The 26,021-nt window shown below is 42.5% G+C and overlaps 1 protein-coding gene and 1 long non-coding RNA gene across 2 annotated transcripts in view; both read right to left on the bottom strand.

Annotated features, from left to right (window-relative positions):
* Positions 1-6,873: 6,873 nt before the first annotated feature.
* Positions 6,874-26,021, bottom strand: part of LOC126335012 (uncharacterized) — a 42,287-nt gene continuing 23,139 nt past the window's right edge. Inside the window, exon 2 of the mRNA XM_049997841.1 lies at positions 6,874-9,540. Coding sequence (XP_049853798.1) covers positions 8,432-9,540 — 1,109 coding nt within the window. The 3' untranslated portion in view covers positions 6,874-8,431. The remainder of the gene's footprint in view (positions 9,541-26,021) is intronic.
* LOC126335015 (uncharacterized) lies at positions 11,946-12,650 on the bottom strand. Its single transcript, XR_007564799.1, has 3 exons — positions 12,575-12,650; positions 12,306-12,416; positions 11,946-12,127 (listed from the first exon to the last, which is right to left on the bottom strand). It is a non-coding gene; the product is annotated as an uncharacterized LOC126335015 (long non-coding RNA).

Genomic DNA, 26,021 nt, shown 5'->3' with positions numbered 1-26,021 from the left:
CTTTTTGAGGTATCATGATTCATCTGGCTACTATTAATTTCTACACGAACTGTGAACTGTCTGCCATTTAGGCTTCACAAAGTCCGCCTTCTTTGGCACTCCCGGCATAGACATCTCCTCGTCACAGCGGAATTCCCAGCCACGCGGCTGGACCATGCTCTGGGGCTACCCCCCTCGTCCGGCTAACGTTTGGCACCACGTGTTTGCTAACGAGCTCGGCCCTGCCGCGTGGCCCTAGCGGTAGCCGCCAACTCTGAACTTAGAATATTTCCAGGGCGCCGCAACTCGCCCGTTACCTCACAGGGTGCAGCCATCAGGCGGCAGAAATGTCACTGCGATCACGTGGTACGAAGTGACAGCTTTGTTTATGGCGTGTTAACATGGCAGGCGAGGCCCACAAAAAAGACAGGCCGTGGCGTGTACGTCACAGCACGTGACACTGCAGGTCATCCGAGTGCCAGCAGTCGTCTCCGGCAGTGCACGAGTAACTATTTCAGACGAATTAAATAATTCTTGAGTGCACGTTTAGAAGCATGCAAGCTGCCAATAGCACTCGACAAAACTACGCCCTAGAGATATGGGAGTACCCAGCGAGGGAGAGGGGGGGGGGGGCAGCTGCCCCCCCCTGGAAGATATTCGCAGTTTTTCACTAGTTTACTGTTTTATTTAATAAGAAATGCTGCATGTTTTATCGGATTGTACAAGTGCATTCTTGTATTTAAAATGTTAATTAAAAACGTTTTTTCACTGGTTTATTGTTTTATTTAATAAGAAGTGCTGTGTGTTGTCTCGAGTCCTTGTTTCCTGAGACTAGTATGACCTGCCCCCCCCCCCCCCCCCCCCCCGCCTAGTTCACATCCTGCGTACGCCCTTGCGTAGAGAAGATACCATTGCGATTAGATATGGATTTCCCGTGGGTTCTGCAACCGAGCCGAGCATTCGCGAAGTGTAGAGGACAAGCCGACAAGAGTGACGTCACAAGTGCGTTGCGAGGCCTGTCTTTCTCGTGGGTCCCAATGGCACCTGAGTACTTCTCCATTACTGCGTGTTTTTCGAAAGCTTTTGTAGACTATATTTTGAAGCGTTTCCTTTGCTGTGTAACAAGGTTTGCTAGTACTGGGTCTTTCTTTAATTATGGTTACAAAATAGCAAAGTTCACTATAATGGAAGTTGTGACTTCGTACAACATTTTTCAGCACTGGTTCCTAGGGATATTGGTGATTGTTTTCAGTATTTTCCCGAACTTTTTTTGTTGGATTGTTACTAAATGACATTATTTGACTCATTATTGTTATTCTTTTCCCAGAAGCAGCCGGCCAGCAATTAAAACAAATAACAGAAGCCTCAACAGACCTCAGACCTTGCAAATATCTTCCAGAAGGAAGATATGTGTTTTTTGATAGATAGTTTACCTCTGTTCCTCTACTGGAATCATTAGCCAACGACCTTGACACGTTTATGACCTCAATTCCTGGCTGACCACCGAAGTTACACAATGTTGGGCCTGGCTCGTACTTGGATAGGTGACCGTTCGAGAAAAACCGCCTGCAGTTGGTTTCAAGGAGACGCAAGTCGCCGAAGTGGTATCCAATTGAAATACTTGCTCCAGGCTGGGGCGCCACGGGACATTTATTTATTTATTTTTACTGGAATAATTTGCTGAAAAAAAATACTTATCCACGACCGGAAAAATAATGAAGTCAAGAATAACCACAGCAGTTCATCATAAACAGACAAGATTCTTACAATTCAAGGATGTGGATATGTTAAGCAGACAGTGAGAAAAGACAGACTAATTTCTGGTGACAAATGGTATGACCAAAAGCCAGTCATAACTGCATTGACCAAGATTGGGAAGCAGCCTACGGATCAATGTAATAGATGCTTGAGGAAAGAGGGGAGAAATATCCAGGTTCCCCATCCAACAGTAATCGACTTCTACAATAAAAATGTAGATGGCGTAGACCCAGTTGATAGGATAATAAATTTTTAGAGTCAGGCAGCAATAGCTGGCCGAGACACAAGCAGAAACAGGGAAGTAACCGATTTTGTGACTTTTACGAGAGAGAATTTTATATCATCTGTGTGCTTTAATAGTTTAGTTTCTTGAGTTTCTGCGTGTTAATTTAATATCTAATAGCCACAGTTCTCGAGTTTTCGTTTGTGTCTAAAAGTAAACCGATTTTGTGACATATTACAAGTTCCTAATCAAGAACTAATATTTAATTTCACATGAGTGCTTTGGCATTAGTTTTTTGAATCTCTGCATATTAATCTAATTTATTAGACACAATTATTCCATTTTCGTCAGCGCCTGCAGTAGAGTTCTGTGCACATGTGCCGATAGTCCGTTTATACGGGTAGATTAGTTTTCCACAGTCTTTAGTGTGGATAGGGACTGTGATTGTTGCATGTGTATGTGAGCTGAGTTTGTGACACTTTGCTCTCAGCTCCAGGCTGTGATGGCTTTGGTTACACAGCTTGAGGCTGCAGTGGACGAGCACCATTGTTGTGGGCCAGCTGTGGATCCAATGGATGTCCAGCACGTCAGAGACCTCCAGTCGATCCTCACTGGTGGCCAGCCCAGTTACAGCTTGCATGGAAGTTGACCCCTCTAGTGTGATCGAGTGGGAGGTCGCCGTGCAGCATAGCAGGCAGTGAAAGACTTCCCAGCAGGCTGCACATAAGGCCTCCCTGGTTTGTCTGACAACAGGTTCCCGGTTCTGACTGTGGCTGACACTGTCGCTGAGCCAGATACAGGCGCCTGTCCTGTTTCAGAGGAAACCTCTCGGCCTCCAAGATCCGGACAATCACAAAGGGTAGGATTATTGATAGTTGGGAGCTCCAATGTTAGGAGCTTTATGGGGCCCCTTAGGGACATATCTGCCAAGAAGGGAAAGAAAACCAATGTGCACACCATGGCATACCAGGCGGAGTCATTCCAGATGTGGAATGGCTCCTCCCAGATGCCATGAAGAGCATAGGGTGCAGCCAACTGTAGGTGGTTGCTCACTTCCGTACCAATGATGTGTGTCACTTTGGATGAGAAGAGATTCTCTCTGGTTTCGAGCGGCTAACAGAAGTGGTAAAGGCTGCCAGTCTTGCTTGCAAGATGAAAGCAGAGCTGACCATTTGCAGCATAATCGACAGGACCGATTGCGGACCTCTGCTACAGAACCGAGTGGAGGGTCTGAATCAGATCGACGGTCTAGGCTACAGATTCCCTCAGTTGCGCCATAGGGTGGTTGGGTTTCGGGTTCCGCTGAATAGGTCAGGTGTCTACTACATGCAGGAAGCGGCTTCACAGATAGCAGGGGCTGTGTGGCGTGGACTGGGCGGCTTTTTAGGTTAGAGGGTCTCGGGAAAACACAAGAAGGGCTTCAGTCACAAAGGGTGCAGGCCGAACACAGGAAGAACGTAGATATAGCAACCATCGGTATAACACTTGTAAACTGTCGTAGCTGTGTTGGGAAAGTACCAGAGCTCCAAGCGCTAATAGAAAGCACTAATGCTCAAATCGTTATAGGCACTGAAAGCTGGCTAAAGCTAGAAAAAAGCTCACTGTATCAAAACGGATACAGGAATTAGTGAACACAGGATTGTCGTAGCGAGACTGAATATTGTAACCCCCAAATCCTCCAAAAATAAACGAAATATATACCTATTCAAAAAAGCAGATAAAAATTCACTTGATGCCTTCCTGAGAGACAATCTGCATTCTTTCCAAATTAATAAGTTTAGACCAGATGTGGTTTGAATTCAAAAAACGGTATCGGCAGCAATTGAGAGATTTATACAAAATAAATTAACAAACGACGAATCTGATCCCCCTTGGTAAACGAAACGGGTCAGAACACTGTTGCAGAAACAACGAAACAAACATGCCAAATTTAAACAGACGAAAAATCTCCAACATTGGCCATCTTTTACAGAAGTTCGAATTTTAGGGTGGACTTCAATGCTAGATGCTTATAATAGTTTCCACAACGCAACTTTGTCTCGAAACCTGGCAGAAAATTCAAAGAGATTCTAGTCATATGTGAAGTATGTTAGTGGCAAGAACTCTGTGCGATAGCAATGGAGATACTATAGAAGACAGTTCTGGCAAAGCAGAGTTACTAAACACAGCCTTCCGAAATGCCTTCACAAAAGAAGATGAAGTAAATATTCCAGAATTCGAATCAAGAACAGCTGCCAATACGAGTGACGTAGAAGTAAATTCCCTCGGAGCAGTGAAGCAACTTAAATCACTTAATAAAAGAAAGTCTTCTGGTCCAGACTGTATATCAATTAGGTTCCTTTCAGATTACGCTATTGCAACAGCTCCATATTTAACAATCGTATACAACCGTTCGCTTGACGAAAGATCCGTACCCAAAGACTGGAAAGTTGCACAGGTCACACCCATATTCAAGAAAGATAGTAGGAGTAATCCACTTAATTACAGGCCCATATCATTAACGTCGATATGCAGCAGGATTTTGGAACATACATTGTGTTCGAACATATAAATTACCTCGAAGAAAACGGTGTTTTGACCCACAGTCAACATGGGCTTAGAAAACATCGTTCTTGTGAAACAGAACTAGCTCTTTACTCGTGTGAGTGTTGATTGCTATTGACAAGGGATTTCAGATCGATTCCGTATTTCTGGATTTCCGGAAGGCTTTTGGCACTGTACCACACAAGCGGCTTTTAGTGAAATTGAGTGATTATGAAATATCATCTCAGTTATGTGACTGGATTTGTGATTTCCTGACAGAGAGGTCACAATTCGTAGTAAGTGATGGAAAGTCATCGAGTAAAATGGAAGTGATTTCTGGCGTTTGCCAAGGAAGTGATATGGCCCTTTGCTGTTCCTCACCTATATAAATGATTTGGAAGACAATCTGAGCAGCCGTCTTAGGTTGTGTGCAGATGACGCTGTCGTTTATTGAGTAATAAAGTCACAGAAGATCAAAACAAATTGCAAAACGATTTAGAAAAGATATCTGAATGGTGCGACAATTGTCAGTTGGCCCCAAATAACGAAAAGTGTGAGGTAATCCACATGAGTGGTAAAAGGAATTCGTTAAACTTCGGTTACACGGTAAATCAGTCAAATCTAAAGGCCGTAAATTGAACTAAATACCTAGGAATTACAATTACAAACAACTTTAATTGGAAAGAACATGTAGAAAATATTGTGGGGAAGGCAAACCAAAGACTGCGTTTTATTGGCAGTACACTTAGAAAATGTAACAGATCTACTAATGAGACGGCCTACACTGCACTTGTCCGTCCTCTTTTAGAATGCTGCTGTGCGGTGTGGGATCCTTACCAGATAGGACCGACGGAATACATCGAAAAAATTGAAAGAAGAGCAGCACGTTTTGTATTATCGCGAAATAGGGGAGAGAGTGTCACTGAAATGAATAGGATTTGGGCTGGACATCATTAAAAGAAAAGTGTTTTTCATTGCGACGGAATCTTCTCATGAAATTCCAATCACCAACTTTCTCCTCTGAAAGCGAAAATATTTTGTTGACATCGACCTACATAGGGAGAAACGATCACCACGATAAAATAAGGGAAATCAGAGCTCGTAAGGAACGATAAAGGTGTTCGTTCTTTCCGCGCACTATACGAGATTGGAATAATAGAGAATTGTGAAGGTGGTTCGGTCAACCCTCTGCCAGGCACTTAAATGTGATTTGCAGGGTATCCATGTAGATGTAGATCTACACCAGAACCAGAAAGTAGATAATAAAAATTATTTCTTACTTCATAGATCTGGGAATTGCAATTAGTTGAATTCCGTACATGACTGACTGAATTAAGAATGATAAGCCAAAGAAGAGTATCCTGCAGCGGTAACTTGATTTCAAATTAAGAATTGCAGAGCGTTGATTAAGTGTCCAAAAAGAACAACGTTCTGATGGAGAGGATGACGACTCAGTTCACGACAGGCAAAGACTGTTGCCCCCATAATCTCGCTCGCCCACTTCAGGCCATCCGCCAGAAATGATTGAGTTACAGAATAGTACGATGAGTAAGAACACATGCTGCTCGAAGAAAACCAAAACATAGCGCCAAGGCTGTTCAGTTTTCCTCTGTCTAACATCACTGAACAAATGTTTCTCTGAGTATCACCAGAAATAAAAATATCACAATTTATGCCTTTTTTAAACTGATAATCAGCCCAGGATACTAATAATACCTATCTGATAAGATTGTGTTTTGTAAATTAAACTACCAGTAAGGTACTCTTACGACGGGTGTCCATTGAATGGACACTGTTGAAAATCGTTACATTTATTTCAATTCTAAAATTTTTGTTAGTTCCCTGTCACTGTCTTTTGTTTGGAAAATATACGTATATAAAATCTTTTTCAAAAAAATTCATGACATTTGCCGCCAGCCAACATTAAAGGAACTGCATTTTGATTAAAAATCTGGTTCAAATGGCTCTGAGCACTATGGGACTTAACAGCTATGGTCATTAGTCCCCTAGAACTTAGAACTACTTAAACCTAACTAATCGAAGGACATCACACAACACCCAGCCATCACGAGGCAGAGAAAATCCCTGACCCCGCCGGGAATCGAACCCGGGAATGGAGAACGCTACCGCACGACCACGAGCTGCGGACTAATAATCTGGACTTTACATGTTAGCAACATGTGTAAGTACCCCATACATCCGAAAGATTCAATCTCCGAACAACATCAGTCATCACAGAACGTAGCTCCAACACGTCACGTGTTACGACGTAGACTTACTTACCAAGGTAAAGAGAGATTAGACAGAGCTTACCCGTTAATATAGTGATGCCTGTAATGTGTGTAAATTAATCATCTCTTCCTTTCCATTATGACTGAAGCAGAAAACAATTACATGAAAATATGCTCTTTTATTAAATACAATTAGAAACTCTACATTCACAATCCCATTCATACACAGTCAGCTACATACAATTTGTCGAATATAGACAAACTACTGTTTTACAAAATTCATAAATAATTCCTTTTGTGTAAAATACGAACATTGAGACAAATTATTTACAACAAATTGCACCTTACAGATAGGATGTGGCAAGAAATGCAAGCAACCAGTGGAACACCCACTGTACATTAAGAATGAAAGAATTTAAGGAATTTCCTGCTGAATAATGTAAGTCTCAATGACTTCTTTTTGATGTTGATTAGGTAGACTGTCTGTTATTGAAATCGCTACATTTACACAGCTTTTATGGTGCAGACCTCCCTCTCACTTCTTATTTCTGTCTCTATCTAGTTCTGCTCACAGAGATATACGCGCTCGGATACACAATGTTGTAACACAATTATCCTCTATTCAAGAACCTATATATGATACAGGAAGGAACAACTTGAAACGTTCATCTGCAAGTGGAGTATGTAACGTCAGTGAACCTTTAGCCTCCTGTTATAACTTCGTGGACGTTTTGTTTGTGTTATCAAATTCTTAAAGAGGTCGATGAGCGTTTACTCTATTCGTTTCCAGGTCAAGACATTTTCGATAAAAGGTGATGTACATGTTTTTTAATATAAAGTATTTGCATTCTTCTACTGTGGAATATTAATGACAAATTTGATTAAAAGAAAAGAACGTCGCTTGCAAATCCTTATATATTATATAAATATGCATACCATCGGCCTTGCCACAGTAGTAATCTCAGTTCCAGTCAGGTCACCCAAGTTAAGCGCTGTCGAGCTTGGATAGCACCTCGATGGGTGACCGTCGGCTCTGCGAGCGCTGTCGGCAAGCGGAGAGCACTCAGCCCTTGTAAGATAGATTGAGGAGATGCCTGAATGAGAAGTACCGCCACTCGTCTTGTAAACTGACACGGCCGGAAGAGCAGTGTGCTTACCATACGCCCTTCATATCCCTAGAAGTGAAGCCCATAGGCTGAATATGACACGACTGCCAGTCATTACCTCTGGGACTTCCGAGGCTTGTTCGGACGGAATTATCTAAAATATGGATACTAACTTATGTTACAAATATCTCGATTGGTAACAAATGGATTTATGGTCAATGTAGTCCTAAAAACGTCTTGCAAATTTATCATAAATATGTACCTCCGAAGCTTACAACATTCTGTCTTGTTCATTGATTCCTGTTAACCTGGTGTGTTATTGACAACTTCATTAGTACTATAAAACCGCAAAAATTTGATTGACTGTGACTCTTTCTTTCTGTGATGTTCTCTTCAGGCTTGGGTATCAACCAGAGATGTGTTGTTCTGCTCTTAGACTCGTCTGAAGTTTGAGAGTCGAACAACTGGCAGATACGCTGAGCCTGGTGAAAATACTCTATGAAATTTGTTCATGCAACGAATCGTCTTATCATAATAGGCGTCTAGAAGGCAGTAACTGTCGCCTTCAGAGCCTGTAATTAGGCTTGCTGAGCTCTTCAATGTGACACTCATCAACAAGGCCTCACTCCAGCGTTCTGCATCCTCTCCTCGTACCTGCTCAGTTTGTAGTCCATGACGTATCTGATGATTTTGCAGACTACGAGGACGAGCACAGCGAGGCAGCTGAACACAATGATGAGGGTAGCGTCCCTTATGATAATCTCCTCCGTTTCCTTCTCGGCAGCGGCCATCTCTGGCTTCGAGATCTCGACCTCTACCACTGTATTGTCGCCGTTTCCTGAGGACGAGAACGTAGACTTCGAACCGCTGAAGTCCAATCGCTCGCCTGTATTCTGAGACTCGCCGTTGGAACCTCCGCTTGACTGATACACTACATAAGTATGTGTGATGTTCCCATCCGCCACGGAAGAAGCACTCGAGTTGAGCTCAGCTTTCTGGAACCTCGAAAGACGAGACAGGACTGGTGTATCAGCTACGACGCTATCTACGTCCCGTGGAGACGTCATCCAATGGTGGGTAGAGCTGATGACGCGAGAGGGCAGTTTCTCCGTTGTTGACACCGTTTTCGGCTGTTGTTCTCGCTGCTCCACGATGTTGGACGTTGGGGAAGACAACCCTTCTTCACTGGTGGCTGAAACCGAGTCTTCTAAAGGAAACTGGGAACCGCTTGGAGTGGCTTTACGTGGGCGAAGTTCTTTCTCAGAGGATAAGTGCACGTTTTGTGAGACACCAAAGGATGTTTCGACACCCACACCAGTCGAAGCAGGAGTCTGGGTGGGATGAAAAGATTTATCACGCGTCGAAAGTGGTGTTTCAGAAGAGCGGCGTGTGCTTAAACTTCCTACGAACCCGAAAAACACAGAAGATGTAGTATAATGCTTGGGAGTCTTTTTAAATTCGTTCGCTTCACTTTCACCCGCGGTTGAATGAGGTGGATGCCCGCTCCCCTCAGACATGTCGGCGCCTTGCTGTTCGGTGGTTGTTTCCAGGTGAGGAACTGAGTGGTCCGCGCCGGTGGCGGACGGTGGGGTAGGCGTGGTGACCACATCCACGTCTCCCACCGTGTCCTCACCACGCGGCGGTGCAGCGCCCCCCGTGGGAAGAGGCTGCTGCTCCCCGTGGGCGGCAGGCCCTCGTGCCGTCAGTGGCGCCGCAGCGGCTGAAACGGAAAGCTCGTCTTACACTGTGTAGGGAAGAAAACGCGCTAGGCACATTGCCACGTCGTCCACTATTAACTTAAGATGCGTTGTAAGATGATGGTATCCACAGTCACCTCCGATGACATCATTCATTTGATTCGGTGACAATGTCAACAGGTAAAACATCACAAGCACTTTGAAGTGTGTTATGAACAACATGTGCTGGACAACCTATGCCAACAATGTTAGAGTTTTTTAATTTTTCTTTCAGATGTGTGAAAACATTATTACCCTCTTTCTTCATTAACCCCCCAAAATTACAGTTAGTATTGTCTGCACCAAATGCAACACACTTCTACATGATACTGAATGACTGTATAACATGAGAAAGATAATTGGAAATTGTTTCGGACTTTTTGTTCTGTAATTCATCAAGATCAAGCAATTTCGTCTGCCGTCCACCCTCACTTACAGAAAAATACTGAACTATCACAGGAAAAATTTTCTGATGCCCATGGTTGCTAGCATCAGTAGATATTGAAAAGTATTTTGCACTGTTTACAGCAGCTATTACCTGTTTCTGGGAATGCGGAGCTATAACATTGTTGATAATTGCTTCACACTTTGTTCTTCCACACGAAACATTTTCTGCAATCTTAGAATCAGGAAAATTTTTTTGTTTAGTTGAACACTGCAGTCTTTAGACCGATAGCTTTGGTGGTGTTTAACAACATGGAATGACAGGGTTCCTTCTGCTGCAGCTATGTTTTCCTGTTCCTGTGTATTTGAAGTTACAAAATATCTCGTCATTTTTTGCGAGGAACCTTCCCATCGAAGATTCTTCCTGTGTTCTCCAATTCCATATGATGCTTGAGATCTGCAGCACCACCATGAGACACGGATACAGCACAGTTACATACGTTACATTTTGCTGAACAGTCATTGTCTGTAGCAGTGACGCAAGGAAATTTCCTCTGAAGCTCTTCCAAAAACTTTGATATTCGTTTCGGCATCGCCACGGCGTGCTGGCACTTCACGAAACTGATACTGAGTTAGTGGTGGGCAGGAAATCGCGTATCTGTTAGAAATCACAGTGATTGAGAAGTCTCAGATATCACAGTAACAACTTTACAAAATCTAACTGCGATTTCAGTCACATTTAGCAGTCGCAAGTAGCATTTCACAATAAACGCCGCGAGCCATCTGTTGGCCGAATTCCATACTACTTTCTGCGATTTCAGTGACAAATCGCAACTAAGAGTCGCAAGTAGCAACTAAAAAGCGCAGTTAACAGTCCCATCTGTTGAGCAAAGCTCATACTATGCTATTCGCTACCGAGTCAAACTGCGATTTCCGTGACAAATCGCAACTAAGAGTCACAAGTAGCAACTAAAAAGCGCAGTTAACATTCTTTTCCTAGTGCCATCTGTTGAACGACGTACGTACTTCGTTATAAGAGCCTTGTGCCTCACGAAATCGGTGTGCTATGTGTGCGTATGAAGGACTTATTTCATTAGTGGTACAAGTCCATTTTTGTTCATTTTGAGATACGGAGTCCTAAAGTTAAATGAGCGCTGAAAAATCTACAGTTGAGATACCAGAAATATTCAAGCATATGGCTTCTTGCTAGAAATGAACCTTTATTAATGTTTGTTTGGGTCATTAATTTCAGAAGCATTATAGACAGAAAAGTGGAGGTAATGGACTTGTACCACTATTGAAATAAGCCCTTCACATTATATGACGACATGCACATTCAGCATCAGTTATGATTGGTCAAACACAGCTGTGACTCTGAATGTATTATATTAATAAGAAGCAACATTGCCTTTTTCTCCTGAAAATGTCAAGTAACGTAACAAATGTGATTCTGCTTCCAATATGACAATTTTGGTTAATACTCCACATGTCTACAGGACTCTGCAATGTTAACACAGCAGAACTCAGACATCTGTATAAGTGAAGTGAAATGAAAACAGCATTATTGAGTCATATTAATGCCTCACTTTTATTCTGGCACAGTTCAAGACTCGGGATAAAAGTTTTGCCCCTGGTGTTCTAAATGGAAACTTCACACACACAAACTTTTTGCCGACACTACAACCACCTACGTAAGTAAGCTTTTCCTGTGTTACTTTCAAGTACTGCACATAAGCTATTCCTGATTTAACTGGAAGATCTGTACTTCCCACTTTCATATCAACAGCCTCAAAATGCATATTCTATACCTCGGGCTATGCTACAGGTCAGTGTCACATTGTCACATCAAGATTGTGGAGGGGGGGGGGGCGCCATATCACTCTTCAACTAGTGTTTACCAGTAAATATGTGGCGGAAAATTACGGGTATAGGACGGCTTAAACATGTGGAAAATGAGATTTTCATTATTCAATCACTGTAGTTAACATTTATTATACCTTTAAAATCGCATAACAACTTCAATAAAACACAGTTTAATCACTCATCTCTGCACACTTATTTCACAATTATGTCACTTTTAAACTGCAAATCCTCTAAGAGCTGTCTTGAATCTTCACGAGTCTCTCTCAATAGCCTTGATGTGGATAGATACATAGAGCAACCAGTAATCAAGAGTCAGAACTGTGTCTGCAAAATCACAAGGATTATTAAACAATTTTTGCTGACACTAATAACAAGCAATATAATTGACAGAGTAGATTGCTAATATTTGCTGTAATGAAAGCCACTCAATGGGGTATAATTCACATTTGCAAGAACGATCTCACTGAAGTAATTAAGTCCATCGAAACACTTAGAAACTAACCTCTCGTCTGACGAAAACGATCTAAAGACGCAGTGGCAATTTCTCCAGATCTCTTGACAATGATATTTTGAGTTATCAATTTACTGAGTGACTGAAATGTAGTTCAGGTACCTGTGAACATAACAGTATGTTAGAATTCATTTTCTAAACACGAACTATTATGCTACTGTATGGCTACTTACATATTAATTACACTATTAATATTTTCACAGTTGTTTCTTTAATACATATTTAAAGCCAACGGAAGAACAAACGTAAAACTTACTTACCAATGACAGATTTGTTGAGATGCAATTTTCTGTGTGAGCAGATGTAACTTTTTCATACGGTGTTAAGTCGCAGAAATCGCAGAAGTCACAGAAATCGCAGAAGTAGCAGAAGTCACAGAAATCGCAGAAGTAGCAGAAATCGCAGAAGTAGCAGAAGTCACAAAAATCGCAGAAGTAGCAGAAGTCACAGAAATAGCGGAAGTAGCAGAAATCGCAGAAATAGCAGTGGCAGAGGGATACGCGACTTATGTTCCTTAACTGCGACTCTTAACTGCGACAAATCACAGTTAAGAATAGCAGATACTGAAAAGTAGCATTCACAGAAATCACTGATATCGGAAAATCGCAGTTTAGCCCATCACTATACTGAGTGCTCACAACAATGACAAGGAAAAGCAAAGAAAATAAGAGTACGCAACAATTATAGTGCTTAAGCTGTACATTGTCAGCGGGTACCAACGTACGGAATGTCAGTTTCAATTGATAGTTTACAAAATCGACAATCAGAAAATATTTTAACCACTTTGTAAATGTCTGAAAATAATCCTTGAAAATCGGGACAAATTGCTTTTTTTTTTTTTTTAAAGTCGGGACAAATTTTTAATCGGGACGTATGGTCACCCTACCTGAAATGAAATTATTGATATCAAAATTTCATCTCAACAAAACAATCAGTAATAAGTATGTTTTACCTGTGTTCTTCCCTTGGATTTAGTTTAAATAAATGGAACAACTGTGATGTTGGGAATCAACACAAATTACCACACAGTAGCATAAGAGTCCATGTTTAGAATATGGATTCTAACCACGTTGTTACGTTCGCAGATATCTGAACCACACTGTCAGTCACTCGATATAGCGATAATTCAAAATATCAGTGACAGCAGAAGTGGAAAAGTTGCCATAGCGTCTTTACACCTCTTAGTCAGAAGTAAGGTTAGTTTCTAAGTTTGTGAAGGAACATAGGGGTATCGTTTACGCAAGAAGTGTGAAACCTCCCTCCACTCAACTGATATTGTTACCAGAAGTATTAGCAGTTGTATAATGTGAATTATATTGCTGGTAATTAGTCGCAGTATAAAAGATTAGTAATCCTCGTCATTTTCTAGACGCAGTTCCTATTTCGATTACTGGGTGTACTATGTAACCATACACGTCTAGAAGACACAACCTTGAAGACTCAAAACGACTCTTGAAGGATTCGCAATGTAAAAAAAGCAGTAATTGATAACATAGGCTTGAAAAATTAATATTGGTACAGTGTGTCACTGAAGTCATTATGTGATTTGAAAGGAGCGTTAAATAAATGTGAACTATGCTGTGAGTGAATAATGAAAATCATCTTTCATCCCATATCCCAAAATTTTCTGCCATGTATTTAATGATAAAGACTTGTTAGAATGTGATACTGACCCGCCTATCCTTCCCGCCTTGAATGTTGATTGTGATGACAGACTGACCTGTAGGGTAGCCCAAGGTCTAGGTTAGGTTGGAAGGTTGCATGTTTTAAGGTTGACGATAGGCAAATGAAAACAGTGGAAAGCACTGACCTTACGGTTACAACCTGACATTGGGAGTAGTACTAACGCAATATTTAAAAATACAGACAAAAGTTTAACAGTGTATTGTACTGTCGGAAAAAATATCCGTCTTTGGAACACAGCTGTTAAACTTTTGGTAAAAGTTACATAGACACCAGATTGCATTTTTAGTAGTTTGTGTGCGATATATGTGTGCAATACGCATCAAAATACTCATCGGAGCTGTATCCATTATCTGGTTTTGAAATTACCCTGCAGTTTTACTTTTTATGGTGAAGAGTGTGTTTAAATACGTCACGAAAATCCAGGCTACGCTATAGACCTGTTTATTAGCACAACCGGGACTTCATCATCATCATTGTTCAGCCTTCACATTCCTCGGTATGCCCGGGTTCCCGGGTTCGACTCCCAGTGGGGTCAGGGATTTACTCTGCCTTGTGATGACTGGGTGTTGTGTGATGTCCTTAGGTTAGGTAGGTTTAAGTAGTTCTAAGTTCTAGGGGACTGATGACCATAGATGTTAAGTCCCATAGTGCTCAGAGCCATTTGAACCATTTTTTCACATTCCTCGGCTGCACCAATTCTCAACTGAGTATATAACTTTTCTCATAGCAAATTACCTTCTTGGTTCATTTCTTCGACAATAAGCTTATAAAACATCCATATACTGAGACAAAGGGTTCTCAGAAGTACGGACATAGGACAACACAAAGCATACGGCATCTAATGTTAACTGGGCTTTTTAGTTCCTACTTGCAACTTCTAGCTGCGACTTGTCGCGGAAATCGCAGTTTGACTCGATACCGTGTCACAAAGGAAACCTGTAGCACGAAATTAGGCCGTCAGATGGCACTCGGCGTTGAATGTTAACAAGGTTAACTGCGCTTTTGCGTTGCTTCTTGCGACTTCTATTGCGACTTGCCACTGAAATCGCAGCTAGAAGATAGTTTCACAGGAAGAAGTACGAAATTCGGCCACCAGATGGCACACAGTGTTGAAAGTTAAAGGCTCCTTGCGACTCCTAGTTGTGACTGAAATCGCAGCCAGATTCTGTACAGCTGTTTTTGTGAGATTTGTGACTTATTCACTGTGAGTTAGTAGCAGTTACGCTATTTCTTCCCCACCACTGTTTTAGAGGCTCTAACTGAAGTATAGTGGAATTGATATGTGTACAGTTGGAAATGAATATTTTCCAAAGTTGGTCTGATATTTGTTGTTTGTGCTACGAAATTCTGTTCCTCCACACCTACAAATCCTTAATCCGTCCCATACTCTGTTATCCCAGTCCTGCCTGGATATCCGCCCTCCGCCAAAGTCCCTCCAGATCCTTGAGCACCATGAGCACCATACACTCCACATCACCTTCTGTACAGGCCTCCCGTTCCCCAAGCGGATCCTCTATGACCTGATTCCTTTCCCCCATCTGCTCCTATCCCTCGAACATATCCGCATACTCTACACTTCCTGCCACCTTGATCCCCCTCTTCCCCTGGTTTCTCCTCTCCTCTCCAACCCCCGCCCTCTGCCACGCCTTCATTGTTCTGTCCCCCTACCCTCCATCTCTACACCCTTCATCTCCTTTCCCAAGGTGGCTTCCGTCCCCCTCTCTGATGATGCACTCTCTCCCTCCATGTATCCCTCCTATCAACTCTGATCCTCACCACCTCCACCTTTCCTCTATCCTTTCCCCCAACTCCCTCTTCCCCCCCTTCCACCCTGTTTTTCCCCAACCTACCCTCTCTCTGTCTCCCTTATCTCCCCTGAGTAAAGGACTCTCCCCTCCACTCCCTTTCCCACTCCTTCTCGCATCTGGCCAGCCCCCTCTTTTCTATGTCCCCTCCCTCCATCGGCTCCCCCCTTACTCTTTTCCTCTCCTCCCCCCTTTTCCCCGGCATAGGTCCAGATCCTGCCCCCCCCCCCCCCCATCTGTCACCATGTCTTTTTAGTGCTGTTACAAGCGAGTGTTCAATGTTGTGCGTCCCCTGTCAGTGTTGCGAACAGCCGCCATATTGTTGTTAGTTGTGTTTTTTATCTCATGCGAACAGAAACCAGACTGTCGCCGTGTTTTTTAATTGTGCCTGTCTACTTCTTCATCCGTATCGTCACTGCAGCGTTTTTATATTTTAAATTCGACACCTTACCGCCATTTTACAGTTTTTTACAATCTCACTGTTTTATCACCTGTTTTTCTTGATTGTATCTATTCTCATTATTTTTTTTAACTTTTCTGTAGGCTGTAGAGCAGCATATTACGCTGCTGCCAGCCCAAAGTGGGTATTGGTATTGTCTCCATAAAAAGCGATTAATTTATCAAATAGAACTTGGTTTTTAAAGTGTCTAGACAATACATGGCAATTGTCTCTGATGTTTCGTTAATCAGAGAATCAAACTTCAACAACTTCTGTTTGATTCCATGAGATTCAGTAAACTATTTAACAACTAAAGGAAACATTTTTTCAGCCTTGTGGATCGATGCGGCGGTGCCTATGCCATAAAATGAAACTTCTTGCAATTGTTTTGTGCATTCGGACACGGGGTGTGGTGTAAGAATATTTTTGACAATCGCTGTGGCTGCACCTTTGGTCCTGGCTGTAGACTGCTTTGCAGCGACTTCGGAGTCAGGATACAGTGCGGCATTCGGTTTTACGGTACAGTCAAGAGAACTGTAGGACTGATTATGCTTGCCAATTTTATAAGCTGTTGTTAGTCCTGCAGGAGAAACGAGCAGTTTTTTCTGGGTATCTTTTTTAATCATGAATGTAGAAATAGACTCTTCTGTCGATGCTGCTGTGAATCTATTTGTATGATTCTTCGTAGAAATGTGATGCCTCCGTGAGTTACTGAGATGAAGCAGCTACTAATCTGACACAACACTTCCTGATCCGTATGTCCTTTCTTGACAAAAGACCACTCATTTCTGTAATCATCCGAGAAGTGACGCTTTCTTTTTCCGTCCTTAGGTATTTTCGTCATCGAAGTACACGTCACTATAGTTTCGTGCCCTATATACCAGTAGCAAACACTTCAAACTTAACTAACTTGCACTCTTTATTCGTATTACGTATAGAAAGAATCATCTTATCGTATCGCTATTCAAAAAGGACTTATCCGATAATTCCGCGTGGAATGCAACTCCGTACTGCTGGAGAAGTCTGTTATTTTTTGAACGATGGCGCTAGATCTAGATGATGAGTTCATCGCCGATACAGGATACGCAACATGCAACGACATTGTCAACATGAGCTTGTCGACATAAATGAAACTGAGGCTGCATTTACATGTTACGCTAACAGATGGCGTTACTTCAGTTCTTGAACCAAGCTCGTAACTGTATTTTGCAAAATCAGAACAAAACTGGGTCTTACTGGGATGGCGGGACAAGATGGTCCATAACGGTGAGGGTCTTGATATATCGGGACGTATGGCGACCCTAGTTTAGGTTGTCTGCTGTCCCTAATCTATATAAACGATTTAAGAGACGTCTCAGCAGACCTCTTAAATGGTTTTCAGATGATTTTGTGATTTAACGTCCAGTAAAGTCATCCGAAGATCAACCAATTACAAAAGATTCATCAGACAAGGTATCTGTATAATGCATAAAGTCATAAAGTATCAGTAGACCCTAAATAACGAAACGTCTGAAGTCATCCATAAGACAGTCCATTAAATTTCGGTTAGACGATGAATGGCACATATCTAAAGCCTGTCATCATCATCATCATTTAAGACTGATTCTGCCTTTCAGCGTTCAGTCTGGAGCATAGTCCCCCTTATAAAATTCCTCCATGATCCCCTATTCAGTGCTATCATTGGTACCTCTTCTGATGTTAAACCTATTACTTCAAAATCATTCTTAACTGAATCCACGTACCTTCTCCTTGGTCTACCCCGACTCCTCCTACCCTCTACCTTGCTTCTCCCATGCATGTAACATGACCCCACCATCTAAGCCTGTTCGCCCTGACATCTATAGAGTTCATTCCCAGTTTTTCTTTGATTTCCTCATTGTGGAAACCCTCCTGCCATTGTTCCCATCTACTAGTACCTGCAATCATCCTAACTACTTTCATATCCGTAACCTCAACCTTATTGATAAGGTAAACTGAATCCACCCAGCTTTCCCTCCCACACAACATTAAAGCCTGTCATTTCGTCTAAATTCCTAGGTATTAAAATTACGAGATAGTTAAAATGGAACCATCACATACATGATGTTGTGAGTAAAGCAAATCAAAGACTGCGATTTATTGGCAATACACTTAGAAAATGCAACAGATCTAGTAAAGAGAGTGCTTAAACTACGCCTGTCCGTCCTCTTCTGGAGTATTGCAGTGCGGTGAGGGATGTATATCAGACAGGATAGACGGAGGACATCGAAGAAGCTGTGGCGAGACTTTTTCGCAGATATTTAGCTCACCATATTTCTCCACGGAATGAGAAAATATTCTGTTGACGCTCATCTACATACAGAGAAATGATCATCTTAATACAGTAAGAGACATCAGAGCTCGCACGGAAACATTTAAGTGTTCGTTTCTCGCCACCTTGTTCGAGAGAGCATCGGAAGAGAAATAGTGTGAAAGTAGTTAAATGCACCCTCTGCCAGTGTGATTTAATGAGCATTTGGCTCTCATTTAAATATATAAACAAAAGGGTCAGCCTTCAGGAAATGAGAAACGAATCCTGTTGTCCAGGGCGTGTGCCACAAAGAGTGAGGATTTGACACGAGATGTGGAAATAAACAGGTGTCTATTATTCTGAATGAGGTCTAGGCGCTGTAGTGTGCAAGTCAGACAGACGAGAACCTACCTCATAGGGAAACCCCGTAGAAGCCGAATGTGTCCAGGGAGACGTAGCAGTGTTAAATATGGCGGACCTAAGATCGGACATAAAGGGAAACACTTATTAAAACTATTTAATTCTGTAGTAATTCAGGGAATGAAGCCACAGTGATTTTAATCTACCAGCCTTCATAAATTTTCATGGCGATATCAATAAAACTTGTATACTGATCATATCTATAATAGTTTAGGACTTACTTTTAAATTTAATTTAACAAGTTTTGTAACAAAGACCTGAATGCTAAAATCTGAACTTTTTGGTCGATCTTAACGATCGACATTTCATATACTCTCCTGGAAATTGAAATAAGAACACCGTGAATTCATTGTCCCAGGAAGGGGAAACTTTATTGACACATTCCTGGGGTCAGATACATTCATGATCACACTGACAGAACCACAGGCACATAGACACAGGCAACAGAGCATGCACAATGTCGGCACTAGTACAGTGTATATCCACCTTTCGCAGCAATGCAGGCTACTATTCTCCCATGGAGACGATCGTAGAGATCCTGGATGTAGTCCTGTGGAACGGCTTGCCATGCCATTTCCACCTGGCGCCTCAGTTGGACCAGCGTTCGTGCTGGACTTGCAGACCGCGTGAGACGACGCTTCATCCAGTCCCAAACACGCTCAATGGGGGACAGATCCGGAGATCTTGCTGGCCAGGGTAGTTGACTTACACCTTCTAGAGCACGTTGGGTGGCACGGGATACATGCGGACGTGCATTGCCCTGTTGGAACAGCAAGTTCCCTTGCCGGTCTAGGAATGGTAGAACGATGGGTTCGATGACGGTTTGGATGTACCGTGCACTATTCAGTGTCCCCTCGACGATCACCAGAGGTGTACGGCCAGTGTAGGAGATCGCTCCCCACACCATGATGCCGGGTGTTGGCCCTGTGTGCCTTGGTCGTATGCAGTCCTGATTGTGGCGCTCACCTGCACGGCGCCAAACACACATACGACCATCATTGGCACCAAGGCAGAAGCGACTCTCATCGCTGAAGACGACACGTCTCCATTCGTCCCTCCATTCACGCCTGTCGCGTCACCACTGGAGGCGGGCTGCACGATGTTGGGGCGTGAGCGGAAGACGGCCTAACGGTGTGCGGGACCGTAGCCCAGCTTCAAGGAGACGGTTGCGAATGGTCCTCGCCGATACCCCAGGAGCAACAGTGTCCCTAATTTGCTGGGAAGTGGCGGTGCGGTCCCCTACGGCACTGCGTAGGATCCTACGGTCTTGGCGTGCATCCGTGCGTCGCTGCGGTCCGGTCCCAGGTCGACGGGCACGTGCACCTTCCGCCGACCACTGGCGACAACATCGATGTACTGTGGAGACCTCACGCCCCACGTGTTGAGCAATTCGGCGGTACGTCCACCCGGCCTCCCGCATGCCCACTATACGCCCTCGCTCAAAGTCCGACAACTGCACATACGGTTCACGTCCACGCTGTCGCGGCATGCTACCAGTGTTAAAGACTGCGATGGAGCTCCGTATGCCACGGCAAACTGGCTGACACTGACGGCGGCGGTGCACAAATGCTGCGCAGCTAGCGCCATTCGACGGCCAACACCGCGGTTCCTGGTGTGTCCGCTGTGCCGTGCGTGTGATCATTGCTTGTACAGCCCTCTCGCAGTGTCCGGAGCAAGTATGGTGGGTCTGACACACCGGTGTCAATGTGTTCTTTTTTCCATTTCCAGGAGTGTAGAAGCTCATCATTAAAATGACAAACGTTGTATATATCAACTCTGTAACGTTATTTGTTTAAAAAATATAGTAAATTTAAATTATCAGTATTTACAGTTAAGCATCAGATCATCATTTCCTCCACACAAAACACATTGACTGTAGGCTGCGTGACACCTTATTGAATCATTAGGTAATAGAATATTTGTTGTAATGTTTAGTGCATAGTAGTTACTTTTGTTCTTTATTTGTTTATCAGAAAGTGCATTGGTGCAAGGCTACTGTCCGCGACATTCAAAGTTAAGAAGGAAATTGTATTGGTTTTATGTAAAAGAATTTAGCGTTCATTATGTAATGGATATTATTGTTACTTTATTTAGAACGTGAAAGTGGTCAAGTTTTGATTATTTAAATATGTTAAAACGTAAAATAATGTAGAATAAGCTGTAGCCAATCAGATGGACGGTTTCAGGAAAGGGAACTGCCCGAGGATGCTCGGCACACGGGGGGCGCGGCCGGAGGCGGGCGGAGGGACAGTTGTGGTCTAGACACCAAAGGGACGAAAGCGGGCGGGCGGTCTTCAGGGAGCTAGGAAGTGAAAAGACTTAGAAAAAAGACACGAACAGAACTGTAGTCTCTTTCGCGGACTTTAAGAAGGCCTTCGACTTCTTAGACAGGCAGACTCTCTTCGACACACTAGAAGAATATGGAATAGACAGAAGAACTAGGACACTCATGCAACAAACGCTTACAGACACCACATCCAAAATAAAATTTGTGGGAGAATTCTCAGACCCTTTCGAGTTACATACTGGGTCAGACAAGGAGATCGTCTCCTACCACTTTTATTCAGCATCGTCTTGGACAAAATTATCAATCAATGGGAAGAAAAAGTAAAAGAAATTCAGTTACGAAGAACATTTGAAAACAAGAAGATCATAAAATGCCGCGTATTTGCAGACCACCTGCCAATACTCAGCAACAATAGACAAGAAGCACTGGAATACTTACATGAAGTATCTGCGAAACAGTTCTACAGATATCATATGAGAAAACGCAATACAAGGAAAGAAAGAACAACAACAACCAAGCCATATACACGAAATACGGAAAGGTTAACAGAATAGAAAAAGTCAGATATGGCTCAAATGGTTCAAATGACTCTCAGCACTATGGGACTTAACTTCTGAGGTCATCAGTCCCCTAGAACTTAGAACTACTTAAACCTAACTAACCTAAGGACATCACACACATCTATGCCCGAGGCAAGATTCGAACCTGCGACCGTAGCGGTTGCGCCGTTCCATCCTGTAGCGTCTAGAGTCGCTCGGCCACTCCGGCCGGCAAAAGTCAGATATCTTGGGAAATATGTACAAATAGCAGAGTAAGATACCTTGGGGAATGTATACAAATAGAAGGATCAAACAAGGTATCGAACATAGAAATAACAGAAAAACTTCAGAAAGCGTAGAAACTGGCTGAACACACTACAATAAAATAAATATTTCAAGAGAGGCCAAACTCAGGCACAACAGTACAGTTGAACTGCCAGAAGCACTCTATCCATAAGAAACGACAGCAATCGGAGCATCAGGCATCACAGAGACAGAAAGAAGTAGAACGTAAAATCCTCAGAAAAATCGTTGGTGCAGCACACAGAGATGTTACATGGATGAAGAGACCAACCAAAGGATTATATGAACACAGAGGTAGGCTCTCAGACATGATCAGAAAACGAAGACTAACATTGTATGGACACATACGAGGAATGGACAACAATAGACTCACAAAGAGGATTTTTGATGTACTAAACACTTCAATAAAAAAACATCATTTTTCAAGAAGTAGAAGAAGACCCAAAACAAGCACGGATTATTCAAATGACAAATGGCAGGGACAAACTCAGAAACAAAATTATGAACACGAATTTTGAAGTAGCAGAAAGGGGAAAAAACAGGTAAAATATGGGTCGAGCAAAGGAAACAAGAATACAGCCAAAGAAGGAAGAATGACAATTAATTGAAACCCTCAGCTGCCGATAGGTGTTGTTGATGAACCTCGATGGGGGCAGCTGAAAATGTGTACCCCGACCGGGACTCGAACTCGGGATCTCCTGTCTACATGGCAGACGCTCTATCCACCTGAGCCACCGAGGACACAGCTGAATAGCACGATTGCAGGGATTTATCCCTTGCACGATTCCCATGAGACCCACATTCCCAATTTCAGTTAATTATCATTTATTCTAGAGAAGCTGCACGGTCATCAATGGTATCTGCTCTTTCGAGAACAGTTACTATCTTCATATATAAAGAAGGAAGAGGTTTTGGGAAGAGAAAAAGAAAAAAGAAACGAGAAAAATGAATAACTATGTAATATTGAAATTGATCACTGTCCTGGAGGCAAAATGTGTAACAATACATATGCTGAGTAGAAGGAATTGCCATTCAGAAATTCTTTTGTTTCTAAATGCTGGCTGGCTATCTGACAGACTTTTTATACTATTTGATAAGTGACCAAACACTTTTCCGGTGGTATAATTCCCGCCTTTCAACATCTACATCTACATGGGTAGTCTGCAAATCACATTTAAGTGCCTGGGAGAGCGTTCATCGAACTATCTTCACAACAACTAATATTCCACTCTCGAACAGCGCACGGAAAAACAAACACCTATATCCTTCCGCGTGAGCTCTGATTTCCCTTATTTTACTATGATGATCGTTTCTCCCTATGTAGATCGGTATCAACAAAATATTTTCCCATCGGAGCAGAAAGATGGTGACTGAAATTTCGTGAGAAGATTCCGTCGCAACAAAAAACGTCTTTGTTTTAATGGTGTCCACCCCAATCTTGTACCATATCCGTGACACTCTCTCCCCAATTTATCGATAATATAAAACCTGCTGCTCTTCTCTGAACTTCCTCGATGTACTCCTTCAATCCTACCTGGCAAGGATCCCAGATCGTGCAGCAGTACTCCAAAAGAGGATAGACAAGCGTAGTGTAGGCAGTTTCTTTAGTAGGTCTGTTACATTTTCCAAGTGTTCTGCCAATAAAACGCAGGCTTTGGTTTGCCTTGGCCACAACATTTTCTGTCTGTTCTTTCCAATGGAAATTGTTTGTGGTTGTAATGCCTAGGTATTTAGTTGAATTTACGGCCTTTACTTTTGACTGATTTATCGTGTAACCGAAGATTCCTTCTAGGTCTCATGTGGATGACCTCATACTTTTCATTATTTACGGTCAATTGCCAAGTTTTGCACCATTCAGATATCTTTTCTAAACCGTTTTGCAATTTGTTTTGATCTTCTGATGAGTTTACTAGACGATAAACGACAGCATCATGCCAGCTTGTGTGGCCGACCGATTGTAGGCGCTTCAGTCAGGAACCGCGCGACCGCTACGGTCGCAGGTTCGAATCCTGCCTCGGGCATGGATGTGTGTGATGTCCTTAGCTTAATTAGGTTTAAGTAGTTCTAAGTTCCAGGGGACTGATGACCTCAGATGTTAAGTCCCATAGTGCTCAGAGCCATTTGATTTTTGACAGCATCATCCGCAAACAACCTAAGACGGCTGCTCAGACTGTTTCCTAAATCTTTTATATAGATAAGGTACCGCAGAGAGCCTATGACACTACCTTGAGGAACGCCAGCAATCACTTCTGTTTCATTCGATGACTTTCTGTCAGTTACTATGAACTGTGACCTCTCCGACAGGAAATCACGAACACAATCACATAACTGAGACGATATTCCATAAGCACCAATTTTACTACAAGTACTAGTGTGGTACAGTGTCAAAAGTCTTTTGGAAATCTAGAAATAGGAAATAAATTTGAAATCCCTTGTCAAAAGCAAACACTCAACACTTCGTGTGTGTAAGGAGCTACTTGTGTTTCACAAGAACGATGTTTTCTAAATCCTTGTTGACTGTGTGTCAACAGACCGTTCTCTTCGAGGTAATTCTGTGCCGAAGTTAGATTTAAGCTCGTGTTGTAGCTGCTTTCGAATCGAGATTGTTAATAACAAATAGCTTCAAGATGATCTTGAGTGAGCTTCCGCTGTTACTCTTATTACACGCTTTTGTGCAATGAATACTTTTTTCTTATTTATGAAGTACCCCAAAATATGATGCCATTCGAAAGCAGTGAATGAAAATAGGCTCAAATGGCTCTAAGCACTATGGGACTTAACGTCTGAGGTCATCAGTCTCCTAGAACTTAGAACTACTTAAACCTAACTAACCTAAGGGCATCACACACATCCATGCCCGTGGCAGGATTCGAACCTGCGACCGTAGCGGTCGATGAAAATAGGGATAGTAAGCTAAATTACATATAAGTATATCACTAAAATTTGCAATAACTCTAAAATTATAAATAGCTGAATTCAGACCTTTCAATAGATCATCAAATTCTTTGTTCCAGTTCAACCTTTCATCAATGCACACCCGAGATTTGGTATTTCTGCATTTGTTATAGACTTGTGTTGAAACTCTGTATTTATTGATGATGTTATGGCATTTACTGTCCAGAACTGTATATACTGTGTTTTACTAAGATTTGATCACTCAATAATTTTCTGGAAGACATTATCTGCAATTTCCTCAGCGAATTTTGTTTGTTGGGTGTGATTACTACACTTGCATGTTCAGCAAAAAGAACTAACTTTGCATCTACGGTACGTCTGTAGGTAGTATTGTCACAATACTTCATCGTCACAAGTATCATCCATACCATGTGTCACTGCATCAAGGACTTTATGGCGACGATTTCCATAATTGGAAGTGTTTTGTGAAGGGGAATGTCAACAAATGCAAAACGACCCGCATGTCCTTTGCCGATGTACGATTTTCCGATGAGTTTACATTCAAAAACCATGGTGGTTTTAATCGGCATAATATGCATTACTGGAGTGTAGACAATCCCGACTGGTAACGGCCCGTTGATTATCAATATCGTTGGATGGTCAACGCATGTTGTGGCATCATGATGAACAGATTCACTGGTCCGTATTTTATCGACGGACATTGAATAGACACAAATACTGTGAGTTTTTGGAACAAGAAGTACCAGTACTACTGCAGGGTGTTGCTATGGACGTTCGACAACGTATGTGGTTTCAGCATTAAGGTTGCGCTGCGCATTAAGCAACCGAAGCACGGGATGTGTTAGACGTTATTTACACTGGTCGGTGGATCAGCAGAGGTGGCTCTATTAATTGTCCCGCTAGGTAGCCGGATTTGACGCCACTGGATTTTATTTTCTTTCTCTATATTTAAAAGATGAGGTATACCAACAAGTGTCAACAGGCCGTGAAGACATGGTCGACCGCATCAGAAACGCATGTGCTGACACTCCTGCAGATATGCT

The sequence above is a fragment of the Schistocerca gregaria genome, chromosome 2 (assembly GCF_023897955.1).
Source record: "Schistocerca gregaria isolate iqSchGreg1 chromosome 2, iqSchGreg1.2, whole genome shotgun sequence".
Classification (NCBI taxonomy): domain Eukaryota; kingdom Metazoa; phylum Arthropoda; class Insecta; order Orthoptera; family Acrididae; genus Schistocerca; species Schistocerca gregaria.
This window is presented reverse-complemented; position numbering and strand designations above follow the sequence as displayed.